Consider the following 25502-nt stretch of genomic DNA (forward strand, 5'->3'; position numbering starts at 1 on the left):
TGGGAACAATGGCATCTAGAAAATGGTGGAGGAGGCCAGATTGTCCAGCCCAGCACACTGCGGCGGAGTCCCAGAGGCTGTCTGCTTTTAGGGTTGGTGTGAGCTGCAGTTTTTGAAAGAACGAGAGCTCACGTGGCTGTCTGGAGCTGTACACCGGTGAACTTGTGTCAGGGAGGCTAGCCGAGGGCAGGCAAATGTGGGGGAGATTCTAACTCAAAGACAGTGTGGCAGCATGCTGCAGACCTCTCGTGGATATCCTTAAATTTGGGGGCAGAAATTTAAAAATAGGAGCCTAGCCTTAAAGGAACAGTGCAAGGGCAAATTGATTGTAGTCCCTGGAAATGTGGGAGGTTACAAAAGCTTAGTAACAGGAAGGAGGCAAAAGCCCATTTATTAGAACTGAAATGTTAAAAGGCGCAGCAGAGCGAGGTAGGTGTCAGATGGCTTGTCCCTGAGCTGCTTGAGGCGTGGATTGGGATTTTGAGTGCTGTCTATGGTGAGGGTTGGTCAGGATTGGTTCGGAAGCCTGGTCTTGAATTGAACTGAGTGGTGGGCATGAAGATGCCATGGGTCTGGGTAGAGAACACACATGAGGGCAGGGCACCCTGCCCTGCAGTTGGGAAATTCAGAGTGCCTTAGGACCCTATTGTTGGTCAAGCTGCCCAAGACAAACCAGAAGTTTAGGATGTGCTTTTTTTCTCCCTTGTTCTTAGTTTGTTTCATAAGGTTAAAGAAAAAGAAGCAGTAGTCTTCAATTTTATAAGGTCCTTGACCTTCTGTTTATGATTATTTACACTCATAAATTTTCAGTGCAATCTGACCATTCCTCCTTCTTGCAGTATGGACTACCTCATGCCAGAGATAGTCCTGGGAGTTGTAGATGCCATATTTAATCTTTAAAGTGGCTATTTATCCCTCCTTCATGAGGCTTGAATCAGAATACCAGCCCAGCTGTCCCTGTGACAAAGCCCATTCTTTTCCATGAGGCCATCCTGACTTTCGACTTAAAGTAAGTTCTTCCCTGTTTCTCAATCTTGTTTTTCACAGAACAGTGAAGATTTTCAAAATTCCATCTACTGGGCTTAGAGGTTCACAAATGCTGCCTTCTCTTTGCATATCTTTAAGTACTTAAAACAAAAATCCATGTTTGTTTGTTTGTTTGAACTGTGGGAAATGTAAATGTAACTCTCAAGTTCCTAAATCGAAAGGCATGGTGCACTGAATTTTGGATCTTAATATGATGGTCGTGCATAAGCATGAAGCTCATGTGTGAGCATTGATAATTGTGTTTTCTAACTTCATTGTTACATTCTGTGTCTAAAAGCAAGATCTATGTTGGCGTGGCTGCTGCTGCTGCTGCTTCTTCTCCTTCTTCTTCTGCATAACCCTTGTCCTTCTGCCTCTTTTTCTTTCCTGAAAGAAAATATAATGAACATGGTACATTACTTTAAAAAGTAGGTTTCATGGTGCAGTTGGTAGCAAATGGTGTTGAGTGGGGATGGAATAGTGATTTTTGGAAATAAACTGTTTAGGGGAAGAAGAGAAATGCGGATACGCTCATCTGTGCCCTCTGTTGGCTTTGGAGCACACGTGGCAAGCTGCACAGGTGGGAGGTGTTTATACTCTTCCCTGTGCTCACGGTGGGTGGCCAGGACTGTCGAGAACCTTATTTTATTTATCTTAGAGGAGTTGCTGTAATTGTTGCCCAGAACTACTGGCATTTGGGGTTCACACATCACTGAACTCCTGGTCTGTTGGTATTTGACGAGTAAGACCCACCGTGTTTCTCACTTACGGAGAGAAGTTAAGTAGCTAGTTCCCAAAATGGCCCCGTTCACGACCACAGGCAGGCCCCATCGTCAGCGCCGTGTGTCTAGAAATCTTGTCTGGGCTTGACAGCTTAAAAGCCTTTTGGAGGAGTTCAGCAAGGGGAAATGGTTAAGAACATTGTGACAAAACTAACCCATGAAATATCCTGCAGCCAGTGAACACGTTTATAAAGAGTCTGCAGTAGCACTGAAAATGCTGACGTTACAGTGGCTTAAGTGGAGCAAAAAATTCCCAGAATATAACATTTTGAATGCAGAATGATCCCAATTATGTTTTAAAAATGCATCGTGAAAAGACAAAATGGAAAGACACCAAAACGTTACTCGTAGCTGTCTCTAGGTAGATGAATAGGGGTTCATCTTTCTTTGCTCTTTATACACATATTCTTAATTTTACTAATGTTAGTTATCTGTAGCTTTGGCAAGTATATATTTACAATTAGAAGAATAAAAGCTGGGCGCCTGGGTGGCTCAGTTGGTTGGGCGACTGCCTTCGGCTCAGGTCATGATCCCGGAATGCCGGGATCGAGTCCCACATCGGGCTCCCTGCTCAGCAGGGAGTCTGCTTCTCCCTCTGACCCTCCCCCCTTCTTGGGCTCTCTCTCTCTCACTCAAATAAATAAATAAAATCTTTAAAAAAAAGAATAAAAGCTTTTTTTTTCACAGTAAAATAATTTCTCATATGTGGGGGTAACTCGATTCTGTGAAACAGGGAAAGTCACTTCCGTTTGTGATTCTGGTGACTCTTATTTGACTGAATTAACACGTTACTTTGTGTAAAATAACACCCATTTGACGCATGTAATGAGGTGATATGGAAGACTTGACAGTTTTAATAGTACGAGGCGAATACTAATTTTAAGAGATAGAGTTGAATTATGAGTTACAAAATGGTGTGTTCTTTCCCAGTTAGGGTGCAGGGGGTTTATCATCTGTCTGTAAGAGAGCCGTATTTGGAACACTTCGTTAAGGAGAGGATTCAGGTTTCGTCAACCTCGTGAAATTAGGGCAATCCTGAGAAATTTTGCAGAGACAGAAATAATGACAAAACCGCTAATTGTGGTAGTTATTGATGCTTAATAGCCATGCTCAGTGCATTCTCCTGACTTCCTCAGAACATCTCTGTGAGGTGAGTCTTTGTACCCCTCATGTAAATGGGAGAAAACTGAAGCATGGGGCTCAGTAGCACCATGTTCCAGAGAAGTTTTGGGTATTGCGTATCTGGGGTCTGAAATCATGTTGTCTGTCTTGCGTGTTGCGTATCTGGGGTCTGAAATCATGCTGTCTCTTAAGAATGTATTAGGCTCATAAAGTTTTCTGGGCATTCTAGTAAATTTGATACAGGAATGTTTATCAACCATCTGTTTTTCTTTGAACCGGACTAAGAGAGAAACAAATGATAGACCAGTAAAAACACCTGACCAAAGGTAACACTTAGTAGTTTTTAATGTTTTCTGTTGGACAGTATCAAAGTGGATAAAACTAGAATTTCAGAAGTTTATTAGGTATCTAAAAGTAGTACCTAATGTTTGAAATGTTCAGATGTGGAGAACACTTGTATTTCTTCAGTTTCACATTGGATTTACATGGAAGCAGGTAATGGCCTGGGAGGCAGGCAGTGTAAGCGAGTAAGCCAAGAGTCAGACAGATTCTCCTTAAAATCGAGGCTTCCCCATTTATGACATCTCTGACCTTGGGGAAATTATTTAACCTCAGAAACCCAGTACATCTGTAAAATGGGATTAATAGTACCACCTTATAGGAAGGAGTAGATGAGGTAATGTCCATAAACTGCTTGCTTGGCACAGTGCCTGAAGCACTGTGGTAAATAGCACTCCCAGAGGGTAACTTTTGTTTTTATTACTGAGCATTGGGAAGCATGGAGCCTGGATCCATTTCTGCTGCTAACATTGGCCATGAGCAAGTCACTTAACCCTTCTGGATCTTAGACTCAACAGGAATAATAACACTGATCTTTTTACCTGCAAGATGAGGGTGCAACCAGATTATACATGAACCAGTTTTTTGAAAAAGTATGAAGGAATATACCAATGTGCAAGTAAAAGATGAAGGAGGGAACAGTAGGCAGACAGAAGGGGCAGAGTAATGGACTTGAGTTTACGTTGTAACTGGAACTTTCCCACAGGAGTTCAGTTTGTGGAGAACACATTGAGTTATATTCAGTCGTCTGTTAAAAAAAAAAATAACTTGAATCCAGAAACCTAGCAGCACTATTCACCAATTACATTGATTTGTGGCCTCTCATCAAAAAAGGACCAGCCCTAAACTGATTTTGTGGGGGTTCTTATTGCATGTTTTCCCAAGTGAAGGCTGTTTAGGGAAACCCCTGGAAGGCCTGGCTGAGGTTTACCTTTTCATTCGGGAGCCCATTTCTTCAGCCACTCAAGCTGTGGGAGCATCAAGTGGAGGTGTGTGTTAGCTTGTCCCTCCCCTCAGGCCAAGTGCTTCTGCACATTATCTGTATGCTAAATAGCCAAGAGTGCTCCGCAAAGTTTTGCTTTGGCAAACTCACATCAGAATTCCTGGCTCTTCTCACGTCCCCTCTGCAGGGTCCTAATGGGAATACTGCCCGGCCATGGGTCCTGAAGCAAAGAAACATTTAGGAGTCAGGACAAGGAAAGATTATATTCTAGTCCTGCTGCTGTATTTATTGAAATGGGTTCACGATTCTGACGGTGTTTCCTAACACAAAGACATGCTACAGCATGGGTCAGGGAAAGACAGTCATTTCTTTGGAATCAGAAGCTGATTTGTAGTTGGGGGTTACAAATCTGTTCACTGACTTTCTCAGGCCAGCCTTCACCCTCGATTCCAATGGGAATCATGTTGTCTGTATAGAACAGTGCCAGCCCCTATGCTAATCAAGTTTAATCTACCAGCCAGGACTGCTTTCCCACAATGAGCATTTGGGGGCATTGCTTATTAAAATATCGGGTCTTTAGCACTACCTTGAAAGCAAATCTGAAGGCTTGATAGGGGCTACCGTCTTTTTATTATTATTGTTATTGTTGTTGTGATCTTAAAGAGCAGTTGATACGGGAGTGAGAAGGGGACTGGCTCCAACATGCCCCCTTGGCCACCCCTCCCTAAAAGATGATTTAAAAACAGGCACTGAGCCAGAGAATTTTCAAGGCTAACTTTCTCACGTGGAAGAGAAAAATTATTACAATGCCCTTTAGCTAAGTACACTCACTTCAGCCTTTATGGACGGCAGCGATCACGTGCTCACCTCTTCTCGATGAAGAGAGCTTGAAAACAATCACACAGCAGAACCTCCGGAGACTGGGGGCGGGCTGATATCTGATAGTTGGGCACAGGGAGTACCTGTAAGGTTTTTGGTTGTGTGTGGTTTTTTTTTCTTTTTAAAGGAGAAAGCTTATGGAGAAGTTATTTTCCTGCCAAAAAGCTAAAGTATATCTAACCTCATTTTCATCTTATCCGTCATTGCTCTAGCAGAAAGAGATAGCTGACATGCCTGAGTCTTAGCAGACCTGTAGGCCCTCTGCAGAAGTCACGGGTCAGATAACCGGCCCTCTACGGTTCAGCATTCAAATGGGTGTACGCAGGAGTGAAAAGGAGCAAACAGAATTATGCAAACATGGTGGATGAAGACTTTCTAGTAAACTTTTAGCAAATATTGACTCAGAATTGAGAATTATCTGAAATTTATTCTTATCCAAAGTATCCAGGGAAGTCACTGATTTGAAAGAAAACAGGATCATTTTGTATGTGAACTATCCTGAAACCAGTAATAGAATGTAGAAATGACATAGAACAAGGCACTGAAAGAAATTGGGTGTGGCCAGGATAAGAACAGAGTGTAATTGGATTTGTGTGTTATTTTCATGGGTGTATAAAAGACAGAATGAGAGAGAGAAAGGGGTGGGGGAGAGAGAGAGAGTTTGCACTGAATAAAAGCTAACTGTTAAAAGTACAATGTATACGTTTGGCTCCTGTAAAATGTGGTCTTATACCCTTGTCCCCAGTGTGTACTTGAATTGGTGTGAGTAGTCATAACTGTAGTCATGATGATTTGGTCTCTGGATTTTGTGAAAATTAGTATCTGAATAATGCATTCCTACCTGGCTTTAGCAGTCCTGAAGTGAAGTAGAGAGGTACAGGGTTTAACAACTTTAGGAAAATTCAGGTCACCTTATAAATTCGGTGTCTACCTGGGAATTGCCTTCTTGTAAATTTGGCACTCTGACTTACCTTCCTCACCTTCACACCTCTCATTTTGAAAAAAATGAAACACAACAAAACACTGTTCATTTTATGTTGAAGGACATTACTCTAGCTGTCTGCTTGGTGAACTCCTACTACTCCTTCCAGACCCAGACAAATATACTCACTTTGGGAAGACTTCACCGTCCCCAAATAGAACTAATTCCTTTCTTCAATATTGCCCATAGAAGAATCTCAGTAATGATGTCTAACATTTATTGAGCACTTAATATGCACCAGTCCCTTTATAAGCAATAGTTGTTTAATCAACTTTGTGAGGGAACTACTGCTATCATCCCCAGTTTATAGATGACATATAACGAAGGCTTAGAGGAGTTTAGTAATGTGTCCAGGGTCTCAAAGCTGGGCACAGGCAGAGCCATGGTCTAAACCTAGGTCTTATTGATGCTTTAAGTGACAAAAATGACCCTTGAAGTGACCTCTTAATCACTGTGTTCTCTCTTATTCTCCCTCCTCCCATACCTGCATAGGTATATAAAATTTAGGGCCACATTGATTGCATCTTGGTATGTATACCCTCCCAAGCAAAACTGTGAGATTCAAGATGGTAAATGGCATCTTGGTAACCCCTGTTAAAGAATAATTCTTCAGAACCCTGACTCACACGGATATAAAACGAACACTTGTTAAAATTTTTCTTTAACTCACTAGTAAATGAGGGAACCAAGAAATTTGTTGTAATAAGCTCACAGGAGAACCACAAATTTATTTGGACTAAAAGAATGTTGAGATGAATTTACAAATGGATTCAAAAGGGCGCCTGGGTGGCTCATTCGTTAAGCGTCGCCTTTGGCTCAGGTTGTGATCCCAGGGTCCTGGGATCGAGCCCTGCATCGGGCTCCCTGCTTGGTGGAAAGCCTGCTTCTCCCTCTCCCACTCCCCCTGCTTGTGTTCCTGCTATCCCTATCTCTCTCTCTGTCAAATAAATAAATAAAATCTTTAAAAAAAAATGGATTCAAAACTGGAGGGGGGAGTCAGTTGAACCTCCACTGGACAGAACTTATTTGCAACTATAGATAAGAATTATTTGCATTGCTTTCACTTATCTACAAGTTACCAAGTTGTAAAATAGCCCAAAGGCTAAGGCATTTATCCCTATGGGATCAGATAATGCCCAGAGGCTTCAGCATTCCATTAAAAGGATGCTCATTCCAAAGTCACCTCTGAGAAACAGGATTGCATAGCAAAGGGCTGAAACTCATGATTTAGACAGGTTCCAAATCAAGAGTCCCAAGCTTAATGTGGGATCTTAAGTAAAATTTGGAGAATACAAACAACCACATGCATGTGTGTGTGCACACGCACACACATCATGCAGAGATCTTGAGACGATTCATAGTAATAATATAGGAAATAATATAGGAATATAGGAAAGTACATTACAGATACTGCTAAGTATTAGGTGTTATTATTAGTAATATAATGTCTAACATACAGTTGTTGCTTAATGTTTGTTGAGTGACAAAATCAGGAGTGGACAAACTTTTTTCTGGAAAGTTCTAAATAGTAAATATTTTAGACTCTGCAGGCCACAGGGCATCTGTACAATTACGACTCTGCTCTTGTAGGTTGAAAGTGGCCGTAGATAATATTTAAGCAAATGAATGTCGCTGTGCTATAGTAAAACTTTCTTTATAGAAACATGCATTGGGCTGTATTTTTCGTATGAGCTATAGCTTGCTGATCTGTGAGCTAAATGAATACAATGGCTCATTTAAAAGCTTGGGATGGAGGACTAGACTAATTTCTAGTCGTACCTGTTGGTGGACCTTGCTCGTGTCACTCCCCAGAAAAATCTGGGCAGAGTTTGGTCAGTGCTAATTAGAAGTTATAACATGATAGAAGGTATTCCCTTTGTTACCATTCAAAGTAAATTGACCACTAGAATTACAGTCAGACCTAGGTTTGATTCTCTTTTCAACCAGATCCTATATGCTCGATCATGGGCCGGTCATCCATCAGGTCTGTACATTCGATATACCAACCTTGTGATAATCACGTAAACAATGACATACTCTACCAAGGTAGTAAGTATTCATTTCCAGAGAGGAAAGAAGTTCTCCATGGCTGCTTCTGTTGTGTGGGAACTATGTAATCTTTATGGTTGAATAATGGACTAGCTATTTCAGCAAGGGATAAAGATGTAAGGTAAAATAGTTCTCTTTATTGTTATGAAACAGGCTCCAGAGTATCATATATTGAGTCTGAAAATTATTGCATTTGAAAGGTCGTTAAATGTTGGCATCATGTTAAGTGGCCTTACAAATAAGCATTTGTTTTGAAATGTACTAACGAGATGTCCCAACTGTAGCAAAAATGGTCTTTTTGCCTTAGGCATGACTGATTTTTTTGAAAGTAAGTCAATCAAGTCAACCCAAAGTTGGAAAAAAAAATTACAGATCATTAAAATCCAACTGAAATGGCCACACACTTTAAAGGAGGCCCATTAGCCATGCAAATATGAAGCTACCTGTACTTCTGATAAGCACAATTAACTAAACAATGAATTCCATTAACAAGTACTTGTGAGACGTTAAGCCTTGAAAACTTGGCTTTGATGAGTTGGAATGGTAGAGAAATACAGTAGAATTTGTTCCCCTTTAGCAGTTTTAATAAAAAAAAAATCTTGTTTAGTCAGTTAGACCCAACACCTCCTCCTGAATGTCACTCCCAACATTTAAAAAATTAAATGCTTGTGTTTTTTATGTCCCTTAAGGTTCTTTCTACTGGACTGAGCCAGATGAAGACGTTTTCAGATGGACCCGTATTTGCAAATAACCCACATTTTGTCTTTGAAGTTGTAATTATTGATGTAAAAAAAAAAACCCGGTGTACTCCATTTTAGGACAGTCTGCTCTTACATCTGGGGGTGTTGTGTTGTGTAAGAGAAGGTTGTATAGCTGGAGGATGGCAGAAGGACAGAGCAGATGCTGAGTAGCCCTTTGGGGTAGAGCCACCTACTAACCCTGTGCCTTTGCCGAGTCTCTGTTTCCTCATTCGTAAAATGGGAGAAAGACAGGGGCTACCTGCCGCAAGGATTAGATGAAAACCATCGTGTGAAGGGCATCACATGGTGCCTGCCTTCTAAATGAAGACTGCTGCCGTCGCTCCTCATTATTACTGTTGTTATTTTCAACCAAAAAAGTTTATGTCTGTATCCAGTTAGTCTTAGTTTGGGTCGCTGTAACAAATACCATAGATTGGGTGGCTTACGCAACGTTTATTTCTCACAGTTTCAGAGGCTGGGAATTCTAGCATCAGGGTGCCCCCCAGTTTGATTCCTGGTGGTGAAAGCCCCTCCCTGGCTTGTCGAGGGCTACCTTCTTGCCCTGTCCTTACATGGCCACAAGAGAGATCATCTTTCTCGTGTCACTTTTGATGAGGCCGCTAGTCCCATTCATGACCTAATTACCTCCCAGATGTTCCATCTCCTGATACTATCACCTTCGGGATTAGGGATTCAACGTTCGAATTTTACAGGAGGACACAGATTCAGTCCATAGCACCAGATCGGTGATAAGTGTGCACAGGATGGAGCCAGAGGAGACCTAATATTAGGCGTAGGATGTTGTAGCTCATTTGTGGCTACTTCTCAGATTCTCACTGAGGTCTGCTCACGAGGGCTTCGGTTTTAGTATCATCATCAGGTTTCTACTGCTTTTGTTCCATACCCTCTCCTTTCTGTCTTTCCATCTTTCCATTCCCCACCCCCATCTCCCCTCACACTCTGCACAGAGCCTTAGTTTTCCTGTAAAAGCCTGCTTTCTTTGTGGCCCCCTGCACCTCTCAGTGGGTGAGGGAGGAGGCTATTTTCCACGGCCTTCAGGGCTGCTTCAGGCCCCACCATCTAGCTCTCCATAGTCTGGCCTCTCAAACCTTCCACTGCTCACTGTCTTGTGACCGCCCCAGCCACACCTCTTTACTAGGAGGCCCCTGCACATGCTAAGTGCTTCCACATTGCTCCTCCTGTTACCTGGACAGCCTTTCTTTTCTGCCTGACTTTCCAAATCCTATGCTTGTTGAAATCCCACTTCAAATTCCAGCTTCATGCCACTCTCCTGCTTCCTGAGCCTAAGATCCTTTGTCCCAGGCATTTGAAACAGGCATACTACCTTGTCCTTTGCCCGCTGTAATGTCCCCTGTCCTCCTTCCCAGCCTGCAAGCAGTGCCAGGCATTTTCTCCTTTACTCCACAGCACCTCACAGAGCCTTACTTTGCACACTGTTTTGAAAGTCACCTGTTTAAATGTTGTGAAACGACTGAATATGCAGAAACCAGGCATGTCAGTAAGCATTTGGTGAATAAACAATTGACAGGTCAACTGCAGAATCCTTAAAGGAACCATGCTTGTTGCTTCTTTGTCCTGTTAGAACCTATCATGGTATCTGGCATACAGGTAGGTGCCTAAGGAATGGTTATTGACCGAATGCCTGACCCACTGTGTGGAATAACAGACACTCAGTATGGCGTCACATGCCCCTTTTTCTCAGATGCCAGGCCTCTACGCAAAATCTTAAGCCGATTAACTTGGTTCTTAGGTTAGAAGAGAGGGAACCGTTTAACTCTGGATATAGTACATTTCCAATGAGATATTTATGACCCAACAACGTGCCATCTGAGAGGCTTCAGTGGTTCATAAAATCGCTAGCCTGACGGGCACTAAAACACCTGAATGGCATTGGTAGAAAGACCATGAATTCATATCAGATTCAGTGCTCAAAGAATTCAGTTGTTACCACTTAATATTCATTGAATGTCGGCACTGTACTTCTGTACTAGGAAAAAATAGACGAGACATACTTTGTGCAGTGGGCTTTGTTAGCTATAATTAGTCGGTGATAGTACAGTGTTGATACAGCAGTTCAGCAGTTAAAGAAAAGCAGTGCCCTTGGTACAAATGTGAATATATTTATACATCTGGTTCTGTTATGCTTACTTACTGTGTTTCAGCACCGTTACTGTTCCCCGGGCACGATGGTTAAAGTGGGAGAATTTCGCCAGCTCATAGTTTGAGAAAAATGAGAACAGCCACACTTCTGACGCAACTTAGTTAAATCACATGCCCTTTAATTTTTGTTTTGTTGTGGTAACTGGAATTCTGGCTTTGCTCTCTTTTACACTAGATAGCCCTGGAAGTCTTTCCTACAGTCCTACATTGCAATTTCACTTCTCTTTCCATATAAAGTCTGGCTAATTCGCATTATATTTGGATGGATCTGGACTGCGTTTATCTTTGCATTGTCTAGGAAAGCAGAGAATAAAATTGCAAAGAGAAAGGACATGTTTTAAGCTACTTAAGAGACTGAATTATTTCTGAAGCCTTAAACGAATAGTGATGTAGAAACCATGCAGCTAGTCATTTGGGGGTCATTGGGTCCTGCCCCTCTTTTCACACTTAAGGAAGAGGCTGGAAGAGAGGTGACTAGCCCAGGGTCACCTCACTAAGTGATGACCACTGAGTAAAAGTACAGGAGCTCCTCAACTCCACAAACAGGGCTTTTCAAACAAAACAAACAAACAAACAAAAACAATGAGGCTCATCTGTCAACTAAAGTCCCTTTTTTTTTTAAACGTTTTATTTTTATTTATTTATTTGAGAGAGAGAGAGAGTACGAGAGAGAGCATGAGCTGGGGGAGAAGCAGACTCCCCACTGAGCAGGGAGCCCGATGTGGGACTGGATCCCAGGACCTTGGGATCATGACCTAAGCCGAAGGCAGACAACTAACTGTCTGAGCCACCCAGGTGTCCCTAAAGTAGTCCTTTTAAAGAGACATGTATTTGGAAACATTTACAATCAGTTTGCACACGTGACTTGACATACCTGAGAATGAGGAACACTTTTAATTTCTACCAGTATTCTAAAAATCAAACTTTCAAATTGTTCACTTCCCCCAACATACTACAATATACAGATTTTTTTTTTTGAGGTTTTAAGAGATTCCTTTTGACTAGATAACCTACATGAGAATTGAGGGGTCAATATACACAGCATTAAAATTTGGATATTTTCAACACTGAACTCCAATAATTTTAAGCAGACTCACTAGATCTTAGTGGCTACTAGAGTTTAGGTGATTTGTTAGCATTTTATAATTTTTATCTTTTTTATTCTCCAAGTGCTAGCATCTTTTTAAGTTTCCAAAATTAAGTGGGTAGAAAGAGAAATTGGAAGTTAGGAAATCTGAGTTCTAGTTCTTTAGAGTGGAGAAACCTTTAAATTGTAGTAGTTCTCTGTTTATTTATTTTTTTAAAGAGTTTATTTATTTATTCATGAGAGACAGAGAGAGGGAGAGAGAGGCAGAGGGAGAGGCAGGCTCCCAAGGAGCAGAGAGCCCGATGCGGGACTCGATCCCAGGACCCTGGGATCATGACCTGAGCCAAAGGCAGACGCTTAACCATCTGAGCCACCCAGGCGCCCATGTTTATTTTAATGTGTAGTTAAAACATAAAGCCAGCATATCTCCGTCATGAATTCATAAATGATATTGTTTAGGGCAAAACTTTAAAAAATATATAAAAAGGGTAGGCCACTTAACAGAAAGTAAGTAGCAGTGTACATGAGTAAGGCGGACCATGAAGAAGATATTCAAAGAAGTGGAACAGAAGATTAGACAATCTCTAAAGTCTCTTCCAATATAAAATTCTGTGATTTTACTAACTTACACCAGGTATTTGGATTTCACTGTCTTGCTGGTGGGCTTTGCATATCTTTAGCAAACAGTATATCTAGGGTGGATATAACTTTGGCTTTCATTCCGCCCAGGTTTTCTGGGTAAAAAAATGGAAGGGTTAATGTCACCTTGGAAAACTTTTTAGAGATAAAGTCAGTGGAATGCATGAACAGCATCAGGATTTTCAAGTGGAATGGGGGTGGTAAATACATTTGATTCCCATTAAAATGCTTTGTAAGGGTAATACTCTATTCTCCCACTGAATTATAGGCTAATTGTGTACACAAGGCTTTTACTGCACACATGGTCTAAAGAAGAAATCCATGTCATAACAAATGACATGATAACAGCTTTTATGAAGATCTGTCAATGGAGCTTGAAACACTGTATGAATTTGTTATTGGGACAAATAACAGATATTGTCAGAAGAGTATTCCATAGTGGAAGCAGTAATATTATCATATTTTTTTTATGAGTAAAAAAACTCTAATGCGTCAAGACTGGATAAATGAGAATGGTTTATTTGTTTGAATATGCAATGAGATATATAAACACTTGACAGTCAAGCTTCAAGAACAAGATTTGAGGCTTGGCACAAACCCTGGAGACTGAATTAGAAAATGTTTTGACGTAGCGCCTCTCGGAAAGACCACCAGTGTGCCCAGCACCGTCATCTCTCCACTGCACCTAACAACATTTGTCTTTGATACGCAGCTCACTGGCCAATGAATTCATGGGCCCACGAATTCTGACACTGCCCAGGGAGGCGTTTAGACCCATCGGATCGTATGGAGGAGGAGACCAGTAGGGCTCTGAGGGCACTGTAAATCTTAACACACAAGGGAATGCTGAAAAAACCTCAATTAGAGTAGAGAAGATATCAGGGGGTTATGGTACTTGTCCTCAAATATTTGAAGAACAGTCAGAGGGAAAAGGGGACTGGATTCTTACTCTCTGGTATTTCAAATGCAGAAGATTGGGATGAAAGAAGAAAGTAAGAGGAAGGAAATCAATATAATTACTGACCGTGGAGTGTATGTCCAGACTGTGCTGGGTGTTGCTTATGTGAGCTCCTTTTTTTTTTTTTTTTTAAAGATTTTATTTATTTTTTGACAGAGAGAGACATAGCGAGAGCAGGAACACAAGCAGGGGGAGTGGGAGAGGGAGAAGCAGGCTTCCCACAGAGCAGGGAGCCTGATGTGGGACTCGATCCCAGGACCCTGGGATCATGACCTGAGCCGAAGGCAGACACTTAACGAGTGAGCCACCCAGGCGCCCTATGTGACCTCCTTTAACTCTCAGAAAGTTCCCCTGTGGTAGCTGTTACCTCCTTGTAACAGAAGAGATGGAGGTCAGAGAAACTAAAAGATACTATTTCTACTAATAGTAGCAAAAATACGACTACTTAGTAAAAAACAAAACAAAGCCAAAAACCACTTCCTGAGTGTCTGCTGTGTGTCAGACTGTTCTAAATGCTTTGAGTACATGATACTTTTTTATTGTCACAGCAATCCTATGAGAGAGGTACTATTTTTATATCCATTTTATTGGTGAGGAAACCAAGACACAGGAGTTGAGTCCCATGTTTGGTGTTACACTGTTAATAAATCTGGAGTGAGAGTCAAAGCAGATAGTCAAGCCTGCTTCACTCTTATGTCACTTTGTGTCTTTGCTTTCTGAGCGTGTGCTCTGTGCCAGACCCAGTATTTGACGATTTATATCCTCATAGCAACATAGCCCCAAAGAATGAAACGACTTGCCAGAAGCAAATACCTCAGCCAACATTGTTCATTTTCGGGCTCTGGGCTAAGTCTCTTTGGACCGTGCTCAGCTTTCTCTGTGCTTGCAGAGGTGTAGACTCTGAATCAGAAACTTTTTAGCAAGTAGAACAATTGAGAAAACCAGAATGGGGGTCCCCAGGGAAGAAGAGGGAACTCAGAAGCTCTCCTTCTCTGGAAACATTGGGAAGAAAACTTGTGTCAGTTAGGCAGCGATGGGGTAGAAGCTTCATGTAAAGTGTTGAACCCAATGCCCGCTAAGGTTTTGTCCGGCTCTGGGATTTTATGAGGCTGTGTTTTCTTCTCATCTGCCCCTGTCATCTTGTTTTCCCCTGGGTGTACTCAAATGTACGTGCAAATCTCACTGTGATATTTGAATCTGGCTCTGGGGGTTAGATTGCCTTGGTAAGATACTCACTTGCTAGGATACTTGACATGATGCCTTAGGGGAAATGGTCGATCATTTGAGAAGGCAGCAGCATCAACAGTAAGCAGTGAAGTTAACTAAGACGGAAAATGTAGTCTGTGGGTCTTCACACAATGCGAACAGGTAGATCTAACGGTAGCCGGGGTCTCCCTTAGACATGCTGTTACAGTGAAAATATTTGACTGCCTTGACTTTTATTTTCAAAGCATTTACCAAATGCCCAGTTTGGAAATAGTAGTTTCCCGAGGGTGGTCTCAACTTTAATTATATCTGTTGCAACTTGCCTACTCTGCTAGATGTCTCATTTTCAACTCTGAATGTCTTTGGGTGGACATGTCTTCCTTCCTGTGACCCCCCCCCCCCGGGTGAAATTTGTCATGTTATCCTGCAGCGTTCCTCTGACATGCTGTGCTGTCTTGTCTCCTGAAACCATCTCTTGCCTTGTTTTGAGTCCTGAGGGTAACAGAGGACATCCATGTCTCTGGGTCAGAGGATGTACATGACTTCCGCATTTGCCTCTTTATACCTCCCCCCTTCTCTTCCCCAAGCCTCTACCTTGAACCAATCCTCCATACCTCTCTTAAACGTCTACCTAATTCCCTTTGGTGACATCAAATTGGTGATATTGATGGGTGAATCTTCTCTGACAGTCTTCCTGTGTCCTTCTGACTCATTTTATTTCAGCTCAAAGCTAAGAAGACGCATTTTCTCCCTTTTTCCTTTCCCCTCTATTTTTCTATTCCTTGGCCTTTCTTTCACTGTTAATTCTGTTGGACATTTAAATGTTTTTCTGGAGGAGGTGGGAAGGTGGGGAGGAAAGTGGAAGCCACTTAAAATTGACTGGTGTTCCCATCAGTGGCCTCAGAAAGTTATTGCCCAGTCTAGAACTAAGATGGGAAACAGATTATGTACCATCTGATGATTTGCTTCTCTAAACCGAGGAGAAGTCACAGAATAAGGGCCTGTGCACAGTGAAGGGTTTCTATCTGTGCTACTTTCTGTCTAATAAATTCAAAATGATAACTATAATGCATGTCCCTCTGAGAGGTTCCGATGGATTTGTAAAGGATTTTGACTTGTGCCTGGAGCTCAGCTGAGTTACGGAAAAGAGGAAATAGGGACTGTGTCTGTATATTATCATTAGGTTGAGAACTGGAAAATAAAGATGTGCTTATGTGTGTATGTATATTCATATACGTGTATTTGAATTATTCATGTATTTAGAAGTCCAGTGGTTGATATTTATTTAATTTTCATTCAAATGTTGGTGGATTAAGTATCAGTGTGCACAGTCCCATTTCAGCGAGCGTCTTAACTTTTGACATGGAAACAGAATATTACTATCACTTTTCACTTTTCCCTTCCAGTCAGCTGCAGGAAACAGTCATTCATTCTCTCGGGAAACTACTTTTAGAAGACAGGAGATACTGACGAGACTGGAACCACTAAGACTGAGTGTAATAGAGTCTCAGTAATGGAAGGGAAGACACCAGACACTTTTATATATATAGAAAAGTCAACATCTGAAATAATCAGAAGGGTTTCCAGGTTATTCATGAGATCTCAGTGGATTAGTGAATAACATTCTCCATGGTAATAGCATTATTAATTTCTAGGCTTTACAGGAAAAATTCATTAATTTTTTGCAGAAGTTAAACTTTCTTTTTGGGTTTCCAGTTAGACCCACTGTGTTAACCAGTTCACAGTCCCTCCCCTTCTCCTCCCTCTTTTCTCTCTTCTTGCTCTCCTTTCTTCTCACTTCCTTACCTTCTCCTGTGACAAAGAGAAAATTACATTAAAAAATTAACCATTAAAAGAAATTCAAGACTATCCAGGTTGTATATCGATGTCTTTATTCTCCTCACTAAAGTTGCCATTGGTAAAACAGATCGTTTCTTTCAGAAAAGTGGAAAAAAGGAAGAAAAATTAAAGCCTGTAGAGGCAACGCATATAGGGAATCTCGTGTTGAGCTTTCAATGTATTCTCTGCTGCATGTTAACGATGAAGGGCGGGGCTGTGACATGAAATATTGTTCCTTATTTAATGTTTCACACTTTGATCTCTGCATTGCATATTTGCCTCTCTTGTGACCTTCTCTTTGCCTTTATAACTGCTTTTTTTCACCCATAATCCAAAATAAGTGTACATTCCTACAGAGAAATTAAAGGAAGCTGTCAGTGTAGAGTTAATATAGTTAAAGCATCCTTAACTCTGCTACAAACCCCTTAAATAATTAAAACTGTATGCTTGAAGAGTCATATTTGCATTTCTTTACGAAGTTTATTTAGCACACTTTGTTACACTCAATTAAGTGAGACTGTTCTGTTTCATTTTCTTTGCTTCGGGTTGATTATTTTGCCTTTTGATTCAAAAGCCCTAGTGTAATTTCACAGTGCTTAGGTCTCTAAAAGTATACATATATTAATGCATATGTAGATCTATACACACCCATTAAAAGGCTTATGAATTATACTGAATAGAATCTTTGCCCAAGGCATTTGAGCGTTGCAAGTCATCTAAGGTGTAACTGGGACTGCAGATAATTCACTGTGGTAAAGAAGGAGCTTGACAAAGTTCTTTTAACATTCAGTGTTTTTCTTTTAAGTCCTGTTATTTTGACATCACCTTCTCTCTCCACTGTTTGATTTGTGAATCACTTAGCAAAAACAAGAAGATACAGGTGTCGAATGGTTGTGGAAAGGAAATTAAATATAAGTACTATCTATATCTCTCCACATCTCAGTTGGCAAAGCATGTGCAAGGTGTTCTCCGTAAATTAGTTCATTGCTTAAGTTATGCATGTTTAAGAAGGAATAAATGTAGTTATCAATTTCTTAATGAGTAGTGGGATCAATTGGAGCATGATGAGAGAAAATAGCATAATTTTGCTTCCCCAGTTGGGGTTCAATATCCCTAAACTTCACCATTAATCACTCTGTCCATTTCCTGGGTTATTTCTGATTTTACATGTAAGATATTCTTTCCTTTTCATTCTCCTCCCAGGTAAGTAAGCCTTTTTGAATTTGCTCAGTGGGGTCGTAGATGGGGGATGCTTTCTCCTGTGCACCTCAAAGTCTCCCTTGTTGCAAAGGCCCCTTCGGCCTTTGCTTCAGTTTATCTGGGTGCGTTCACGGATAACCGTCGATATGTATGTGCAATGACAATTACGGGGGTTCTAATATATTTAACTGTTATGGGATCTGTTATGTCTACTTTAGGGTCGACCCCATCCCATATGACACTCCAAAACCAGCGGGCCACACGCGGTTTGTCTGCATCTCAGACACGCACTCCAGAACAGATGGTATCCAGATGCCTTATGGGGACATCCTTCTCCACACAGGCGATTTCACCGAGCTGGGACTGCCCTCAGAGGTTAAGAAGTTTAATGACTGGTTAGGTAAGGAATGATTGCGTTCTGGCGCCCCCAATTAACCTTTCCTGTCCGAGTGTCACTCACTGCGTCCTAATTGAATTAGAGCACTTGGAAGCCAGCTCAGCCATTTCTCATATGATATGCGGTGGTGTCTAGCTTTAATCCAATTCTGTTAATTAAAGATGAATTTTTAGATATTTAATTTTACTGTGCATCCTTTCAGTGCCTGGCCTCAGCGGCTCTGGGGCAAAGGGACGGAAAGCTTTGAAACCCATCTCATCTCACTCATGCTGCTTTAATGAGGGCATTCATTGGCACACATGAGACCTAGAATCATATTTTTAATTCATTGGCTCTGCAGTCTTTCCCAGATATTATGAGCAAAGATGTACAAATGACCTGCTAGTAAGAGAATATTTCTAAGAAATGAAGGAGGATGTGAAAGTCCTTCTATGAAGGGAGGGTCCTAGCACAGTGCTCCTTGGGGGCAGCTTTCCTAAGTGAACCAACGGATGTCCTAAAACCCCTGAAATGATAAGTTGTTCTGCTGTAAAGCTTCCCAAACTTGGAATGTGAAACCACCCTAGATACACCAAGAAAAGGATGATGGCAACTTTGTGGTTACTGTAGAGACACCCACAGGTCAGGGTTATGGAAAAATGTGGGCTCCTGGGTCAGGCAGTGGCCAAATATTAGCATTACAAGGCAATCATGGGGTTATTCAAAACTAGATTAGATGACACATCTTTTAAAAGAATCCCCTTAGGGGCGCCTGGGTGGCTCAGTCGTTAAGCGTCTGCCTTCGGCTCAGGTCATGGTCCCAGGGTCCTGGGATCGAGCCCCGCATCGGGCTCCCTGCTCCGCGGGAAGCCTGCTTCTCCCTCTCCCACTCCCCCTGCTTGTATTTCCTCTCTTGCTGTGTCTCTCTCTGTCAAATAAATAAATAAAATCTTTAAAATAAATAAATAAATAAATAAATAAATAAATAAATAAAAGAATCCCCTTAGGTGAGGGAAAGAAGGCAAGGGTTCTGAGATTTTAGAATCTCTAAAGACACTGAAGAATTATATAGTAAAGAGCAGAAATCACTCCGGAAGAATAATGTCATGAATAATATGTCAACCAATAAAAATTACTCAGGAGACTTAGGCAGAAAGTTTAAAATTCATTTTCCATCAAACTAAAGCAGGGGCTGAGAAATTTTTAAATAATTGATGAGGTGATAAAATGTGTGACTGGAAAAACAGCATTAACAGCAGTTAAAATATTTTTAAAACTAAGCCTAATTGCTAACATAACTATTTTCAGTTTTCCTGTGACCTTGTCGATCTATCCACATTTTATGTAGTTGGCATCAGAGTATGTATCTGCTCTTTTACTTCTGGCTATTTTCATTGAATAGTATTGACATGATTTTCAACGACTTTGCATAATTTTCATGTTCATCCTTTTAAATAGCAACATAACATTAATATTGTTCTGTGCTTTTATTTAATAAGGGATTCCTCTAAAAATGAATATTGATATTTGATAATTTCTCCTCTGATTCCTAGCACTGAAATTTGCGTTTTCATTTGTGTATGCCTTTTTGCTTCTATTGACTTATTTCTTAGGGTAAAACGTTGTATGAGTTAAATTACTAAGTAAAAGGATATGAAATTCTTTATGTGTTTTGCTGTGTATTGGCATCTTGCTTTCCAAGGGGATTGTGGCTGTGTACCTCATTAACAATGAATGGATATACCAGTGTAAGCACGATCTCGGCAGCATTGGATATTGGAGCTTTATATTTTGAACTGTTTTAATAGTTATTCAGTCTTCTCGTTTTAAACAGCAGGGTACCTTAAATAACATTCAGCATAATCCCATTTTTATAGGTAACTCAGAGATATAGAGAAGTTAAGTGACTCTCTGAGAGTCTCTTTGTGGCAGAGCTGGGTCTATAATCCTGATCTTTTCACTTCTCTTTTGTCTTTGTAAAATTGGCTTTCAAGTACTATTATCTCTTAATTTTAGCAACTTTTATTTATGAAGTGTTAGCAGGCAGAATTACTTGAGGTTGAATCTTGACAGTTCTAAACTGTTGTGTGAAACTGAATCTCAACACAGAAAGATCTAGCTGCCTTGACAATGTTGATTTGTAAAGAAAGGGTATAGCACTGTGGGAAGTGTTTATAGACGTACAAGACAGGATAGATCCTGGTTATAATCTTGTTTAGCCACTGACCTTGGGCAACTGAGTTAACCTCTCTTTTCCCCTTGGTTTCCCTCTGCAGAACTAAGGATTAATACTGCCTGTCTTTTTGAATTGTCATGCAGATTAATCAGTAAATGATTGCTGCTAGTAAGTTTTTGTGGGCCATTAATAACTGAATGGGGAATGTGGTGAATGGATCATCAACAGATATTTAAAGGGTAAAAACAAGAAGAGGTCAGAGGAGTTATTTAGTAGATTAGAAGTAAACACTGGGAGATTTTATAAGGGAAAGTACTCTGTAAATGGAAATGTGCTGTAACTAAGGAAATAAAATGGTAAGGAAATAAAATGCTAAGGTCCAGTTGCATGGTCAGTTCCTTCTCTTCTCATTTCCCCTCTGATCTTGTGTGGCAGAAGTAAGAAGCCTCAGCAGGGGCTGCAGAACATGAGGCCAAAGGGAACCCATGGGATATGGATAAAGTTGGAATCCCATAGGGAAGGACCAGAATAGCTCAGTTACCCTGGCAACCTTATGGTGCTGAGAGTGAGAGGGGATGTGAGATTACACTCTACCACTTGGCTCAACGGAAGCCTCTCACCTGCAAAAAGTGCTTCTAGCAGCAGTTGCCAGATGACCTAGCAGAGTGGAGTCAGGGGTCAGATCGGTCTGGGGCTTTTGTCATAACAGGGCATTTAGTTCTCACTGGCATGGGTCCTTACAGATTTTGGAAGGCACTTCAAGTTCAGTGAACCTCTCACTGATTTCCATCTTTCTACTCTAGACTATCCTGATTATTGGAAACAACCTGACCATCCCCCCGCCACCCCAGCTCCTTTTTTCTCCAGCAGGCTCATGTATTTCTATTACAGGCCAGGCATTCCTTTTGTCCCTGTGTCATCCCTCTAAGGTTGCCAGTGTTATCCCATTTTCCAGATTGGGAACCTGAAGCTCAGTTGGGGTGACTTACCCAAGGTCATTTAACAGATAAGAAGCTCAGAGAGGTTATCAGAGAAATCCACTCAGGTTCACTTGACTACTCAGCCTGGGGTTGTCTGACCCCAAAGTGTGAGCCTTTTTTGTTACTACTCTGCTATTACGAATGGGCTCGGAGCAGCTGGGAAGCTTGCACTTTAGACTTGAACTAAAACAAGGTAGCTTCCAGCAGTTTCATGTGGAAGATGAGTAGCTGTTTGTCCATGTGCTATTACTTGAAAGATGTCTTTAAGTCCTGTCTGTCTTGAATCTTACCCTGACCTACCAGCTGCAGGGCCTGAGAATCCCATCATGACTTTTCCTGTTGGTTCAGAGGCGATGAGTCCTGGTTAATTTGTGCATAGGCCACCTGGCAGGTGTAACACACACAGTTATTAATACAAAGTGATTTATGAGATAAGCCAGCACAGCACAGAGTCATAAGAAGATAGAGCTCAAACTTGGACAGGTAGGATACCATATAAGGATTATAAGCAGCTGGGAAGAGTCAGTTTTGAATTCCCTACTTTTGGTAAATTGCTTAAACTCTTGAGCCTTGATTTTCTCTTTTGTAAAATGGGCATCATCATAATGATCATCATAGGGCGTATGCACCCTGTGATAAAGCTTAGACCATTCTTAACACAGCCCTGGCCTGTAGACAACTTTCAGTAACTAGTATGGGGGAAGACAACAGAGCCAGAGGCAAAAAATCCAAAAACCAGAAACTGGAAGGGACTGGTACCGTGGATTTAAAGAGGGATTTGGACTGTAAGAGGGAGCACTAAAAAGGTATTAAGAATAGAAGGTGACAACAAGCATCCCTTACTAGACAGAATGCTAGGACTTTTAGAGGCCTTAGACGTCCCACCTCCTAATTTGAGAGAAGGGGAAACTGAGGTGGGAGATTAAATGAATCACCCAGAGTCACTCAGAAAATAGATGGCCACATGGGGACTAGAACTTGAATGGGGAGGGGTGTTGAACGAGCATGTATTATCTGTAGGTGGTAGGGTCTAGACACTGTACCTGTCCCCACCCCCCAATTACAGGTATCATTCGTTCTCACAATAACTGATGAAGTAGCTCTTGTTACTGATGAGTAAGCTATTATCTTCTTCTATACTTACGAGGAAACTGAGCCTTGGTGAAGTTCACTTATCTATGATCGTAACAACTAGGTGGGCACATCAGGATTTGAACTTGGGTCTATCAGATTCCATTTCCCTAGCGTGTCCTCCTGTCTTTCTCTATTCCCAGTGTGGCACTTAGGATCCCTGCTGGAGGGACCCTCTCCTGGGTATAATGGTGGTTCTTTGAAAAACTGCCTCCTTTGACACACACACTCACACATACAGATGCTGAGGGTCTAAGGTGGGTTTATGTCATGTTACAACAGTTTTATGGCACAGCCTCTGTATGGGGGTTGGCTGGCTGCTGGGAGGGTGTTGCGAGGTGGGGAAGCATTCTTAGCGTTTGGTGTAGACAGTTCCAATGGCAGTGAATTACAAGGAGGTAAATATCCATAGAGAATACTGAAGATGCAGCCAGGCACATAGGCTCCAAGAGGTGTCTAAATCATGTTGTGACATTAGCATTTCATTGCACTCATCTTGGTCCTTGAAGTGAATAGCCACTGACTGGAGCCTGAAAACCTTTTCTTTTGTGGGCCGGTCTCTCCCACTTGCGAACACTTGAATTAAAAAAAAAAAAAAAAAACCCAGCATATTCTGATAGCTTCTGCTGTTGCCCCATTGGCCCCTTTCCTCGGAAATCTCTGCCGTGGGTTGGAGGGTGAAACTTTAAATTTCACTCTCTGCCATCCTGAGGGAGCTACCAGAATCCTGTTTTTCACTTCTCCCGAGGCTGGCTGATCAGACACTGGAGTCCTCCATCTCGCAAACACCTCCCCTTCTCCCTACCCAGCTGCCACCCATGGGGCTGTCTGGAAGGGAACCAGCCCAGGGTCCGAGAGACATGTGGCTTCTTATTGCCAGGGACTGCAGGGTTGTGGGAAAGAGGGACTGATAAATCTTGCCCAAAGAAATTATTTTTATTATTTATTTTTTTTAAAGATTTTATTTATTTATTTGAGAGAGAGAGAATGAGAGACAGCACGAGAGGGAAGAGGGTCAGAGGGAGAAGCAGACCCCCCGCTGAGCAGGGAGCCCGATGTGGGACTCGATCCCGGGACTCCAGGATCATGACCTGAGCCGAAGGCAGTCGCTCTAACCAACTGAGCCACCCAGGCGCCCAAGAAATTATTTTTAAAGTGATAGTTAAATACTCTCGTCCCATTAATATGTCAGGTCAGATATGCTGCAGGTATGTTATAGGTGAATAGGCTTTGGTGAGCTGAACTGGGATCCTAGCCACTCAACCATTACAGCATTTTCTTTTTTATCTTGGCACAAATGCATCCTAATCACTATAGGCTTGGCTTAAAAATAAACTTGCCAACTATAAAATGCTTGCTAGTTACAATGTGATTATTTTTATTGGTAGTAAATTCTGAACAACTGATATGCCCGAAGGTACATTTTTGTGAGCCATTGGGCCACGTGTGGTCTTCCTTCACGTTGCCGCTGTGTTCTTCCAGCTTGTGCCTCTGATATTCTTTACTGGTCTTCACTGTCCACTCGATTTCATCCCTGCTGTCCTCTCATCTTCAGCATATTTTTGGTAGACTTCTCCTTGAATATGGCATATACACATTGAACATTCGTGGTTGTTCTGTAATTGTTTGCTTGTCTCTACCCTACTAGACAACAGTGTGTACCTAAGGAGCACTCTTTGTACACCCAGTTTGGAGTATAGGGCCTGAAACATAGTGCCCAGAAATGGTTGTGCGATCATGGAGTGAATGAATGAACATAACAGTACAAGGCTTTTTTCTCCCTGTACTTCTGGCTCAGACTTCAAAATTATGTAGTTCCGTATGTAAAATCTCTTTCTATTCCCTTCCTTCTCTTTTCCCTTTCTCCTCAAAGTATTTATAACACCCAGTTGGCTATTGTTAATGATTCCTACATATGGTGCAGAAATATTATAAAGGGTTTGTTGTTGTTTTGTTTCCTGTTATAATTAGACCAGGTTCTTGGGTGGGCTATTGTTTCCGCCTAAAGATTACATGTAACAATCTGGCTAGTCAGAATCCCTTTTAGCACAGCACCAACGCCATGAACTTTCCATTATGACTTTTCCTTGGTCTTGGTTGTTATATAATAGCTTTGAGCTTCAGTTTCTCCAGGCCTGAAAGGAAGAATGAAAATATTCCCAAGGAAAATCTCAAGAAGAAGGTTATTCATATATGTAGGAGCATTGCTTTAGGCATGGTTTATAACAGAGTGTGACTGTAACGAACATCACAGATCATAGACATATAAATTGATTTTGCTTCTTTCGGAATAATCATACTGGGATAATGTGTCCCTTTTCCAGCGATCTTGCTGTTGGGCCAGAGTTTTGGAGCTGGGCTTTAGGAAAAGCTTTCATAGTCTGGGCTATTTATTTTATTCTTATAATACATGTAATACATGTGCATGCCTGATAACTTAGGAAGTAGAGACAAGTGAAAGAAGAAAACAAAATTACCCATGGCCAGAGATAACCACAGTTAACATTCTAGTGTGAATCTTTATGGAATGTTTTCTGTTAATACTTACGTACACACATGCACACACACATCTTTTACCAAAATAGAGATTTATGGTAGTACTGTTTTATTGTGTTTTTCATCTTAATGTATCACAAACAACTTTCCACATCAATAAATATGGCTAAAATATTTTTTCCCGGAAAAGAATATTTTTAATATAAATAAGATACACATGTATTATAAAAATTCAGTATTTGATGTGTGCAAAGTAGAAAATAAACATTCCTCTATAATCCCATCTTTAGAGTAGTTGTCTTTGATTATGGAATGTGAGAGGATTTTTTTGACTTTCTGTTTCTGTCTTGAATGTTCTCAATAGCAGCAAA

At 41.2% G+C, this 25502-nt stretch overlaps 1 protein-coding gene across 6 annotated transcripts in view; it reads left to right on the plus strand.

Moving 5' to 3' along the window:
• The window catches only part of MPPED2 (metallophosphoesterase domain containing 2), a 171374-nt gene that overhangs the window by 30837 nt on the left and 115035 nt on the right, over window positions 1–25502 (plus strand). For 5 of the 6 annotated variants that reach the window (XM_031022187.2, XM_081798427.1, XM_081798430.1 and 2 more), the window contains exon 3: window positions 18191–18372. The exons of the other annotated variant lie outside the window; for it this stretch is intronic. In XM_031022187.2, coding sequence (XP_030878047.1) covers window positions 18191–18372 — 182 coding nt within the window. The remainder of the gene's footprint in view (window positions 1–18190; window positions 18373–25502) is intronic. 6 annotated transcript variants of the gene reach the window in all.

This window comes from Leptonychotes weddellii, chromosome 11, assembly GCF_054177405.1.
Source record: "Leptonychotes weddellii isolate Sample4059 chromosome 11, ASM5417740v2, whole genome shotgun sequence".
NCBI lineage: Eukaryota > Metazoa > Chordata > Mammalia > Carnivora > Phocidae > Leptonychotes > Leptonychotes weddellii.